At 43.7% G+C, this 13,187-nt stretch overlaps 1 protein-coding gene across 1 annotated transcript; it reads right to left on the minus strand.

The window, feature by feature from the left end:
- Positions 1 to 2,470: 2,470 nt before the first annotated feature.
- On the minus strand, positions 2,471 to 8,854 carry LOC121568915 (TBC1 domain family member 17-like). Its single transcript, XM_041879394.2, has 17 exons — positions 8,770 to 8,854; positions 7,827 to 7,922; positions 6,835 to 6,912; positions 6,635 to 6,752; positions 6,333 to 6,516; positions 5,933 to 6,044; positions 5,679 to 5,849; positions 5,381 to 5,506; positions 5,152 to 5,255; positions 4,945 to 5,039; positions 4,729 to 4,845; positions 4,490 to 4,590; positions 4,302 to 4,401; positions 3,818 to 3,915; positions 3,554 to 3,670; positions 3,371 to 3,457; positions 2,471 to 3,259 (listed from the first exon to the last, which is right to left on the minus strand). The coding sequence occupies exons 1-17, from the start codon at positions 8,797 to 8,799 to the stop codon at positions 3,068 to 3,070; spliced, it is 1,926 nt and encodes a 641-aa protein (XP_041735328.2). The 5' UTR covers positions 8,800 to 8,854; the 3' UTR covers positions 2,471 to 3,067.
- Between the last annotated feature and the right edge of the window lie 4,333 nt (positions 8,855 to 13,187).

The following is a 13,187-nucleotide window of genomic DNA, read 5'->3' on the forward strand; positions in this document are numbered from 1 at the left end:
TTACATACACTTAGGTTGGAGTCATTAAAACTTGTTTTTCAACCACTCCACACATTTCTTGTTAACAAACTATAGTTTTGGCAAGTCGGTTAGGACATCTACTTTGTGCATGACACAAGTAATTTTTCCAACAATTGTTTACAGACAGATTATTTCACTTATAATTCACTGTATCACAATTACATTGGGTCAGAAGTTTACATACACTAAATTGTCTGTGCCTTTAAACAGCTTGGAAAATTCCAGAAAATGATGTCATGGCTTTAGAAGCTTCTGATAGGCTAATTGACATAATTTGAGTAAATTGGAGGTGTACCTGTGGATGTATTTCAAGGCCTACCTTCAAACTCAGTGCCTCTTTTCTTGACATCATGGGAAAATCAAAATAAATCAGCCAAGACCTCAAATAAAAAATTGTAGACCTCCACAAGTCTGGTTCATCCTTGGGAGCAATTTCCAAATGCCTGAAGGTACCACACATTCATCTGTACAAACAATAGTAGGCAAGTATAAACACCATGTGACCACGCAGCCGTCATACCACTCAGGAAAGAGATGCGTTCTGTCTCCTAGAGATTAACGTACTTTGGTGCGAAAAGTGCAAATCAATCCCAGAACAACAGCAAAGGACCTTGTGAAGATGCTGGAGGAATTAGGTACAAAAGTACCTATATCCACAGTAAAACGAGTCCTATATCGACATAACCTGAAAGGCCGCTCAGCAAGGAAGAAGCCACTGCTCCATAAAAATGCCAGACTACGGTTTGCAACTGCACTTTTTGGAGAAATGTCCTCTGGTCTGATTAAACAAAAATAGAACTGTTTGGCCATAATGACCATTGTTATGTTTGGAGGAAAAGGGGGGCGCTTGCAAGCTGAAGAACACCATCCCAACCATGAAGCATGGGGGTGGCAGCATCATGCTGTGGGGGTGCTTTGCTGCAGGTGGGACTGGTGCACTTCACAAAATAGATGGCATCATGAGGAAGGAAAATTATGTGGATATATTGAAGCAACATCTCAAGACATCAGTCAGGAAGTTAAAGCTTGGTCGCAAATGGGTCTTCCAAATGGACAATAACCCCAAGCATACTTCCAAAGTTGTGGCAAAATGGCTTAAGGACAACAAAGTCAAGGTATTGGAGTGGCCATCACAAAGCCCTGACCTCAATCCTATAGAAAATGTGTGGGCAGAAGTGAAAAAGCGTGCGCGAGCAAGGCCTACAAACCTGACTCAGTTACACTAGCTCTGTCAGGAGGAATGGGCAAAAATTCACCCAATTTATTGTGGGAAGCTACCCGAAACATTTGACCCAAGTTAAACAATTTAAAGGCAATGCTACCAAATACTAATTGAGTGTATGTAAACTTCTGACCCACTGGGAATGTGATTAAATAAATAAAAGCTTAAATAAATCATTCTCTACTATTATTCTGACATTTCATATTCTTAAAATAAAGTGGTGATCCTAACTGACCTAAGACAGGGAATTTTTACTTGGATTAAATGTCAGGAATTGTGAAAAACTGAGCTTAAATGTTTTTGGCTAACACTGTATAAGGCAGGCATTTTACAGTACTTGTAACGCTCTGTCTGTAAGATTATTCTTCATTTTATATTTAGAATCGCTTAGAGAGTGAGAAGAACAGCAATAGAGAGGAGAGAATGGAGAGAAGGAATAACAGTAACATATGCCGTTTATAAACACACTGATACACCATTAAAAAGGGACAAATAGGCTGAGATAGAAAGGCAGGGATAAAACAATTTCACAGACAATTTTAAAATAGCAGCATTACGCACAAAGAAGGATTTGGAAAAAGACTGCAAGAAACTCATGAGACAGGTACACAAATGCATATATAAATGACTGGACATAATCACTTGGATTACACACAAAATACTTAAGGGAACCAAAAAAATGTAGTGCGGTATTTATATAAAGACAAAGCACTGCATATATAGACTGTATAATTATCTTGGGATAGTTACATTCATGAAAAAACCTCTCATCGCTCACTCGGTAATGCCCGTCTGTCAGAGATGGTAATAACAGTCTGCAACCCCTCTTATCCTGTAGTACAGTACATTATCATCAAACTCTCTCATATATCTTCCAATATTTTATCCAATATACACTCAGTGGCCAGTTTATTAGGTACACTACCCCTTTCACGAACATGGTTTGGTCCTACAGACAGTGATTCACGTGGCCTGCTATATAAAGCAGGCAGAGAGGCATCCAGTTACTGTTAGATTGAACATTAGATTTGGCAAAACAAGTGACCTAAGCGACTTTGAGTGTGGTATGATCGTCAGTGCCAGGCGCGCCGGTTCCAGTATCTCAGAAACGGCTGGCCTCCTGGGCTTTTCATGCACAACAGTCTAGGGTTTACTGAGAATGGTGCGACAAACAAAAAACATCCAGTCAGCGGCAGTCCTGGGGGGCGAAAACAGAGCGTTGATGAGAGGTCGAAAGAGAATGGAAAGAATCGTGCAAGCTAACAGGCGGGCCACAAACAGCCAAATAATGGCGCAGTACAACAGCGGTGTGCAGAATGGCATCTTGGAGCGCACAACTCGCCAGTCCTTTTCATGGATGGGCTATTGCAGCAGACGACCACACCGGGATCCACTAAATACAAGAAGAAGCGGCTCCAGTGGGCACGCGATCACCAACGCTGGACAATTGAGGAGTGGAAAAACATTGCCTGGTCCAACAAATCACGATTCCTGTTGCGTCATGTTGACGACAGAGTCAGGATTTGGTGTAAGCAGCTTGAGTCCATGGACCCATCCTGCTTGGTGTCAATGGAACAGGTAGGTGGTGGTAGTTTAATGGTGTGGGGAATGTTTTCCTGTCATACGTTAGGCCCCTTGATATCAATTGAGCAACATTTCCACGCCCCGAAGAATTCAGGCTGTTCTGGAGGCAAACGGTGTCCTACCCAGTACTAGATGGGTGTACCTAATAAACTGGCCACTGAGCTTATATCTTCCTATATAAAACACCTCACAGCGGTTCATGGCTTTCGCTCCTCATGTCAATCACCCAGTTCTTCAGAGTTACGGGTAGGTAGGGCGAGGGTGTGCTGCAGCTGCAGCGCCATTACTTGACTGGCTCGTTTCCGTAGCTGCTGCCTGTGATTGGCTGAGAAGCTGCTGCGTCTCGTGTGACTCTGATTCTGGGCTCGTCTCGTCATCAGAGCTGGGGGGAACGTACAGACCAATGACCTCCTGCACCTTCACTGGCAGCTTCTGACAGAGTAGGAATGGAGAGAGGGAGGTTAGATTGGTTAGATGACAATATACAATATGTTAAATATATCATGTCCATATGAATGTATCCCCCTCGAAGATATTCCCTACTTTGCAGCAGGCCAACTGTAGGTAGTTAGCTTCAGCTCCTCGAAGAACTGTCTGCAGATCCAGCTTCATGGTCAGTTCATTGATGTGCTGCACATAGAGACACATACACAGTCCTTAGTACTGTACACACAAACAAAAAGACAACTTCATTAAGAAAAATGACTTCAAACATTTCCAACAAACCTTCAAAATAGTGTTGAAGTCGTGGTCAGAGCCGATGAGCTCCCCCCTCTGTGATTCCAGAATGGAAGCGGCCATCAGCAGATGGAAGTTTTCACAGGGCAGACGAGTCCAAAGAACCTAGCACAGAAAAGTGCATTCACTGTGTGTTTTCTTACATATATTGTAAAAGTATGGGTGTTTTTTCCATTTAGTGTGTAGGGCCTAGGCTACATTTGAGTGTTTCTAATGAGTGTTGTGTGTGTAGAGTAGAATCCACCCACTCACCTCCCAAAGGGACAGGATGTCCTCGAAGGAGAACTCTCTCTTAAACCAGATCAGTAACCAACGGAAACAGAAGCACAGAGAGCCACTGTCCTGGGAGTCTGAAAGAGAGACACAACATAATAACTAAACATAACAATAACAATGTGAAGAATGTACTACTTCAATGGTTTACGCATCCAGGTAGTGACACAACACACCTCGAGTTAAGGTCAAATATAATCAATTGACTGATTGGAGAATTGACTGCATGATGAATGTCTACCTATAATAATAATATATAATATAATATGCCATTTAGCAGACGCTTTTATCCAAAGCGACTTACAGTCATGCGTGCATACATTTTTGTGTATGGGTGGTCCCGGGGATCGAACCCACTACCTTGGCGTTACAAGCGCCGTGCTCTACCAGCTGAGTAATAACACTGTTGGGTTATGGTAAAGTGTGAGAGAAACACAGTGACTGAGTGATAGTCATTGTTTACCCAGGTAGTCAAGGAGCTCAGGGTCCAGAGCCTTCAACAGCAGGCTGAGCTGGAGGAGCTGCTGCTTCATGGCCTCCTGAGACTCCTCAAAGTTCTGGTGCTGAGGGACGGAGAGAGAGAACATTACAATTGTGTATAATGTATATGTGGTAATATATGAGTATATCACAAGAGAGTAAGGTGCTTACCACCATCTCCATAAAGCCTGTCAGACACCAGAAGGACTCCACCTCGTTCTGGGTGACGAACAGGAGAGGAGCCAAGAGGTCACTCATCCCCTGGACATAGCCTGCAGGGAGAGAGAGAGAGACAACAGGAACCACAAGGAGAGAGGAGAGTCAGGTGGGAAATCTTGATAATAAATACAGTTAAAATGTGATACACTTGAAAGTTCAAAGCCATTGTAAGGACAAGGGGAGTGGCTTACCCAGATCAAAGTTGAACATGCAATATGTCATCAGCACGTCATTGAGAAGAGTCAGGCCTGGGTTGTCATTGCCAGAGAAGAAGATGTTGTGTCTGTCTGTTCTACTCACATCCCTTTCTGTCCAATCAAAATAACGTGAACAGATAAGTAACAAATCATAAAATGTGTGTCAATCAATGAGGCGTGAGATCATGTTTAACAGACAGCAACACCGACCTATCAGGCTGCGATATCCTCTGAGGAGGGAGTTCCTCATCTCCTGCTCTTCACTGACTGACTTCCACTGAACCTTCATTCTGAAATACTCATCTCTGAAGACAGAGAAACACAGAGGGGTTGAGGAGATACATTTACACACTCACATTTAGACAAGTCACCGTCTGTGATGAGAGCCATAACAAGCGAGGGAAATAAGAGACTAACGTTTTCATCCTCAGAATGTCCTCCCTCTCTTTCACAGTACTATTCCAGGGATAGAAACCCAGCAGAAACTTCCACACGTCCTTCCTCAGGGATGGCGTGATACCCTAGGAGAGGGAGAGGAGGGATGGTGTGAATGACATGGTGTAGACACTGGACAGCAAAACACATTTGGATGGAAGATGGTGTCAGGTGTTTTTTACAAGAGAGGAATTAAACTGTAAGGTCTTACCCCCCTGAAGACCAGCTCTTTGATTCGCTGTGGGTCCTTCACACGCCCCTCTGGGTCCAGGAACTCCTCCCATTTGTCGAGAGGCTGTCCCCTGGTTACATCTGGTTTAGGGCCAAGCTCCACCCCCTGGTGGCACATAAAAGAAAACTCTCACCACTCTACATCTGGATGATATCACCATCCGTATGTTATAGCCAACATCTGGATGCTATAAAGTGAGGTCCTCTTCTCCATCTACTCCACAGATATAAACTCTTATCACTAGCCCTGACATCTCCACCCCCATCCCCCCACTTACACAGGAAATTAGCTCAAAGCCTGGTTCGTCGTCAGCTGAAGGGGGCCCATGGTGGTCCTGAGGGCCACGGGGGTAGAAGGGGGAATCTGGTGGTCGTAGAGCCCCTCTGAAGAAGTTGGTGACCTTGGAGAATCCCCCAAAGGTGGTGGCATAAGGGTCCTGGATAAACCTCTGGAAACAAAGAGATGGATATAATTATAAACACACACGACACATTCTCAGAGAATAGCACACACACAGAGCAAAAGACTTACAGAGACGAGGTCGGAGCTTCCATCGTCAAAGAGCTGCAGCTCATCAAAGGACTGAGAGAGAGCCCCAGAGTCATGGGGATACGCTAGGAAGAGACGACCATCTACAGGGGATCTAAAACAAAAGAAAAAGACAGTTGGGCAGACAGTAAGAGACACAGACAGCGACAGAGAAGATATAGAATCTCAGAATAAAAGAAAGAAAGAGCAAGCGAGCAAGCGAGAAAGAGAGAAAGTATGGAAAATACGCTTCCAAACATATGTAGTAAGGGGGGGTTGGGTACAACAACTGCTAAACTCTCTACTGTTCAGAGTCCAGTTAAACGCCAGTGAAATGGCTTGAATTCCTCTGAGGCATTGATCTGAGAGAGAGAGGGAGAGCTGGCTGTCTGCTGCTACTCACGGGGCCAGGATGATGTAACGCTGCAGGGCCCTCAGCAGCTCCCTGGTGCCCCCCCTGTGGAAGTGCAGAGGAGGGAGGGGGTGGCCACCCCTGCTGGTAAAAACCAGGAAGTTACGGGCCAGGGAGAAACGGGACCGTCGCAGAGAGTACAGCTCCGACAGAGGCAGGGAGAACGACCACTGGCCTGGAAACAGAGGGGTGACATCAACAACAGCACTGTACACGTGGTGCAAACACACTTGTGAGTATAGCCTAGTATGAGAACTATAAACACAGAGGGACAGTTATAAAAGTCTACTTACTTGTGTCTTTGACGGGGGGGTGCTCTCTGACTCGGTCTCTCTTCACTGTGCTGATGACTGCCCAGTCTGGCTCATAGCCAGGGTCAAAGTTGGTGTCCTCCACCCCTCCTTCTCCATCCTAAGAGGAAGAGAGGCTATATATTAAGAATATTAAGAAAACAGAGTGATGTGTATCACTAGTGTATTAAACAAGCGCTCACCTTTTTAGTGTAGAATACAGCAGGAGCATTTCGACCCTCGTCCTCTAGTGCGCTCCACTCCAAAGCTGGGTCCCCACCCTGTAAACATAGACAAACATCTTAGTCTAATCTAGAATAATGTGTTATAGCCTAAAGCTAAGAAGGAAAGGACATACTGTATATGATCTATAGGCCTATGTGTTATTGAAGTTATTGATGACAAAGACTTCCACCACAGGGATGAGTACACTTTGAATAGGACTAGAAATGGTCTTGGATCAACCAATATTGTCATATACAGTAAGCTCCAAAAGTATTGGGACAGTGACTTTGTACTCCAGCACTTTGGATTTGAAATGACACAACGATGAGTTAGAAAGTTATCATACCCCCAAGACATGCTAACCTCTCACCATTACAATAACAGGGGAGGTTAGCATTTTTTAGGGGGTATGATATTTATGCCTCCGTAACTTTCTAACTCATCATTATTCATGATTCATTAAGAATTATCTGTCATCATAGTAGCATCCACAATAATGTGAAGTGTTTAGAAACATATTATATTCTTAGTTACAATAAAAGTGACTCCAAAATGACAAATTACATTGTTTAACATTAATTTCTATTGGGCACAAAATAATCTGAAACACAACCAAAACAAACAGCAAATGCATCCAAGAAGTTTGTAGAGTCACAAGCTTGATGTAATGATTGCGTGCTAGGAATATGGGACCAAATACTAAACTTTTGACTACTTTAAGTTAATTTGTCCCAATACTTTTGGCCCCCTAAAATGGGGAGACTATGTACAAAAAGAGTAGTAACTCATAAACGGTTGAAAATACCCTAAAATAAAGCTGACAGAGTCTGCACATTAACCTAATAGTCATTGTATCATTTCAAATCCAAAGTGCTGGAGTACAGAGCCAAAACAACAATAAATGTGTCACTGTCCCAATACTTTTGGAGCTTACTGTAAATATGGTGTCTATGGGAGAAGCCCAACTTACCCGTTCCACTATACGGATGAATCCTGGGATTGTGGTGTCCTGGTTGCTCCTCTTAGCATTGGTGTGGAGGTACACCCCCTCCTTCTCAAACACCAGCTGTGTGACAAAACATTTGCTATTAATAGAATATAATTTGCTGTGAAAACTTATGGCAAAATGTAATGGATTCCAGTGCAATGAATCAGAAAGTGTGAACGAGTGCTGAGAGTGGGAATAGGGTGGGGGATGACAATCGTATGACATCCCAAAGAGGATGTGCTAGCTGACTTTACTGTAGCCTATAAAATAGAGTCACATGAGCACTATGAGTCACTCACACAGTGATTCCACCTGTGTGCCTGCCAGGGGTTTCTCCCAGCTAGTGTCTGTACTGGTACTCCCTGTCTATAGCTCCATTCCTGTGCATTTTATTTTATTCTTTGTGTTAGTATTTTATTTTTAAACTCTGCATTGTTGGGAAGCTCGTATGCAAGCGTTTCACTGTAAAGTCTACACCAGTTGTATTCGGTGCATGTGACAAATAACATTTGATTTGTGTCTACTGCAGCTCAGAATATAGCTTACTGGACTTAAACTGACTGACCCCAATTTGATAGATCTAGTTAGCTGCCATACAAATACAATATACCATCATAACTATCCTGAATATTATCTGAAATGTATCATCAATAATAAAAATAGCAAAGCTAAGATTATATTTCTCATGGCCAATTTATTGAACAAGTCATATATCACACCAGCAAATATCAATCTCATCTGCCATTATGGAAATAATTATGAAACTAGTTGTTTGTTGTTATAACGTTAGCTAGTTACTGTAGCTACGTCTAGCTAACGTACAATGGTGATAACCGAGTCTATTTAGTTGGCGGCCCTTTAATACAGGCCGAATCAATCAAACGAACAGTAAATCTAAACTTCAATTTCAATACATTGATCTTACCTTGTGACTAGTCTCAGTCTTGTGCTCCATTTTCCTTCCACTAGCCTTTTTTCAAAAACAAATGTCGTCAGAAGAAGACTTCCGCCTACATTATACGTCAGTCAGGTGGTCAGGAACATCAGCCAATCATAGGTGGTGACACGTCTAAATTGGACTATCGATGCCGCGTTCAAAACAACCGGGAACTCGGAAATGTCCGACTTCCGACTTCAGTGCGTTCAAAACAACTGGGAACTCCGAAAAAAACGAGCTCCGACTTGGAAAATCGATTAGAAAAATAATCCAACTCAGGCCTCTTTCTAGAGCTCTGACTTTCCGACCTGAAGATCACTGATGTCATGATTTGACCTCGTATTTTTCCGAATTCCCAGTTGTTTTGAATGTGGCAAGAGTACCACAGTATGAGTCATAATACCCATAAAGCCTAGCGGTCAAACAGGGAAATGGTTCGAATTGTTTTTCGACCATACATTTTCCCCATAGGGGATTTTAGAAACACTTAAAATAAGGGCTGTATTTCGTGTAGGCTTACCCTGGTGTGACGTTTTGATAACCGTGTAAATCTCTCTAGGACAAGGTGATTTTTATCAATATATTCACCTGTATTTACTCCCCAAAAATGAAATGCTAATTCGCTGCTAATGTGGCTATCATAAAGAACTATAAATAATAATAAATAATATGCCATTTAACAGACACTTTTATCCAAAGCGACTTACAGTCATGCGTGCATACATTTTTGTGTATGGGTGGTCCCGGGGATCGAACCCACTACCTTGGCGTTACAAGTGCCGTGCTCTACCAGCTGAGCTACAGAGGACCACTACACAACTATAAATTATATGATGATCTGGATGAGACTGCCACATCGAGGCAAAGGTAAGAATCTCTGGATTAACTATCTAATGTAAGCTAAACGTAGTAATGAATAAATTGGCTACATTTCTTTAAATTGACAATTCTGTGAACTGTGTTGTGCAAGTTTTAAATTGACACTACTTGTTAGCAAAGGTGTCAGCTAGAGATGATGTGCAGGAGCTTGCAAGGGTTTGTAGTTTTGCATGATGTCCACTTTGATGCTAATTAGCATTTTTGAATCTGAGAGTAAATAGAGCCGAATAAATTGATAAGTCACCTTGTCCGAGAGAGATTTACATGATTTTTATGGTGGAAAAACAATTGGAACCATTTCCCTGTTTGACCACTAGGTTTTATGGGTATTCAAATAAAATAAAATGTTATTGGTCACATACACATATTTAGCAGATGTTATTGTGGGTGTAGCAAAATGCTTGTTCCTAGCTCCAACAGTGCAGTAGTATCTAATAATTCACAACAATACACACATCAATGAAATTATGGAATTAAGAAATATATAAATATTAGGACGAGCAATGTTGGCGTGGCATTGACTAGAATACAGTATATACATATGAAATTAGTTAAACAAGTATGTAAACATTATTAAAGTGACCAGTGATTCCATGTCTATGTACATAGGGCAGCAGCCTCTATGGTGCAGGGCAGGGTACTGGGTGGAGGCTGGCTATTGATGGCTATTTGGGCGGCGCACAATTGGTCCAGCGTCGTCCAAGGTAGGGGAGGGTTTGGCCGGCAGGGATGTGGGTTTGTTTCGTTTTGTTGACGTTAAGGGAGAGGTTATCTTTCTGGCACCACTCCACCAGGGCCCTCACCTCCTCCCTGTAGGCTGTTTCCTCATTGTTGGTTATCAGGCATACTACTGTTATGACACCCCCACTGTGGGGCTCTATTCTTGCAATATTTGTCGGTTTCATGTAATTATCAGTGTTACGAACCCCGTGGCTTTAAACGTCTAGGGTGGATGGACATGAGACCCGTAACATAATTCATGCGAATTAGAAGCGTGACATGGAACAGTGAGAACAAAAACTACACGACAACCATAAACTACCGTCAAACATAAAAGGTTTATTTTTGAACACACGGTAAAGGTTTGGGAAAAAGGGCTGAGCAGGACCCAAGAAATGAAACAATAGTGTAAAAAAAAAACTAAACTGATCTTGCCTGCCTCAAGAACCGCTAAGCTACTGCTAATCATACAAAAATACAGTGGGTGGTCCGCTCAGGTCTAACTAGTGTTTTTAGACAGTTTTCTTCCTACGGGTAATGTACGCCCAAGGGCAACTTGCTTAAATTCCCCTTTTCCCAGAAACACATGAAGTTACCAAACAGAGTAACCAGCAAATTAGTGAGTAAACAAAACACAGGACACCACAGTATCCATACTCGCATACGGAAATAGTCTCTAACAAAGTTACCAAACAGAGTAACCAGCAACTTAGTGAGTACACAGGACACCAAATCAAATCACATTTTATTGGTCACATGCGCCGAATACAACAGGTGCAGACATTACAGTGAAATGCTTACTTACAGCCCTTAACCAACAGTGCATTTATTTTAAACAAAAAAAAAGTAAAAATAAAACAACAACAAAAAAAGTGTTGAAAAAAAAAAGAGCAGAAGTAAAATAAAGTGACAGTAGGGAGGCTATATATACAGGGGGGTACCGTTGCAGAGTCAATGTGCGGGGGCACCGGCTAGTTGAGGTAGTTGAGGTAATATGTACATGTGGGTAGAGTTAAAGTGACTATGCATAAATAATTAACAGAGTAGCAGCAGCGTAAAAATGATGGGTGCAAATAGTTTGCAGTGCAAATAGTCCGGGTAGCCATGATTAGCTGTTCAGGAGTCTTATGGCTTGGGGGTAAAAGCTGTTGAGAAGTCTTTTGGACCTAGACTTGGCACTCCGGTACCGCTTGCCGTGCGGTAGCAGAGAGAACAGTCTATGACTGGGGTGGCTGGAGTCTTTGACAATTTTGAGGGCCTTCCTCTGACACCGCCTGGTATAGAGGTCCTGGATGGCAGGAAGCTTTGCCCCAGTGATGTACTGGGCCGTACGCACTACCCTCTGTAGTGCCTTGCGGTCGGAGGCCAAGCAGTTGCCATACCAGGCGGTGATGCAACCAGTCAGGATGCTCTCGATGGTGCAGCTGTAGAATTTTTTGAGGATCTGAGGACCCATGCCAAATCTTTTCAGTCTCCTGAGGGGGAATAGGCTTTGTCGTGCCCTCTTCACGACTGTCTTGGTGTGTTTGGACCATGATAGTTTGTTGGTGATGTGGACACCAAGGAACTTGAAGCTCTCAACCTGTTCCACTACAGCCCCGTCGATGAGAATGGGGGCGTGCTCAGTTCTCTTTTTTCCTGTAGTCCACAATCATCTCCTTTGTCTTGGTCACGTTGAGGGAGAGGTTGTTGTCCTGGCACCACACGGCCAGATCTCTGACCTCCTCCCTATAGGCTGTCTCATCGTTGTCGGTGATCAGGCCTACCACTGTTGTGTCGTCGGCAAACTTAATGATGGTGTTGGAGTCGTGCCTGGCCATGCAGTCATGGGTGAACAGAGAGTACAGGAGGGGGACTGAGCACGCACCCCTGAGGGGGCCCCCGTGTTGAGGATCAGTGTGGCAGATGTGTTGTTACCTACCCTTACCACCTGGGGGCGGCCCGTCCAGGAAGTCCAGGATCCAGTTGCAGAGGGAGGTGTTTAGTCCCAGGATCCTTAGCTTAGTGATGAGCTTAGAGGGCACTATGGTGTTGAATGCTGAGCTGTAATCAATGAATAGCATTCTCACGTAGGTGTTCCTCTTGTCCAGGTGGGAAAGGGCAGTGTGGAGTGCAATAGAGATTGCATCATCTGTGGATCTGTTGGGGCGGTATGCAAATTGGAGTGGGTCTAGGGTTTCTGGGATAATGCTGTTGATGTGAGCCATGACCAGCCTTTCAAAGCACTTCATGGCTACAGACGTCAGTGCTACGGGTCGGTAGTCATTTAGGCAGGTTATCTTAGAGTCCTTGGGCACGGGGACTATGGTGGTCTGCTTGAAACATGTTGGTATTACAGACTCAGTCAGGGACATGTTGAAAATGTCAGTGAAGACACTTGCCAGTTGGTCAGCACATGCTCGGAGTACACGTCCTGGTAATCCGTCTGGCCCTGCGGCCTTGTGAATGTTGACCTGCTTAAAAGTCTTACTCACATCGGCTACGGAGAGCGTGATCTTACAGTCATCCGGAACAGCTGGTGCTCTCATGCATGCTTCAGTGTTGCTTGCCTCGAAGCGAGCATAGAAGTGGTTTAGCGCGTCTGGTAGGCTTGTGTCACTGGGCAGCTCGCGGCTGTGCCTCCCTTCCCACAGTATCCATACGGAAATAGTCTCTCCTAACAAACACAACTGACCGGCTTTTAAACAATGGGATGTGTGATTGAAAAACCAGAAACAGGTGGTGCAATGCAGAGGAATGTTCACTGATTGGTCCACCTTAGCAATCAGCAGACACCCCAACGACCACCAATCAGGAACATACAGGAC

Source organism: Coregonus clupeaformis, unplaced genomic scaffold (genome assembly GCF_020615455.1).
Source record: "Coregonus clupeaformis isolate EN_2021a unplaced genomic scaffold, ASM2061545v1 scaf0112, whole genome shotgun sequence".
Taxonomy (NCBI): Eukaryota; Metazoa; Chordata; class Actinopteri; order Salmoniformes; family Salmonidae; genus Coregonus; species Coregonus clupeaformis.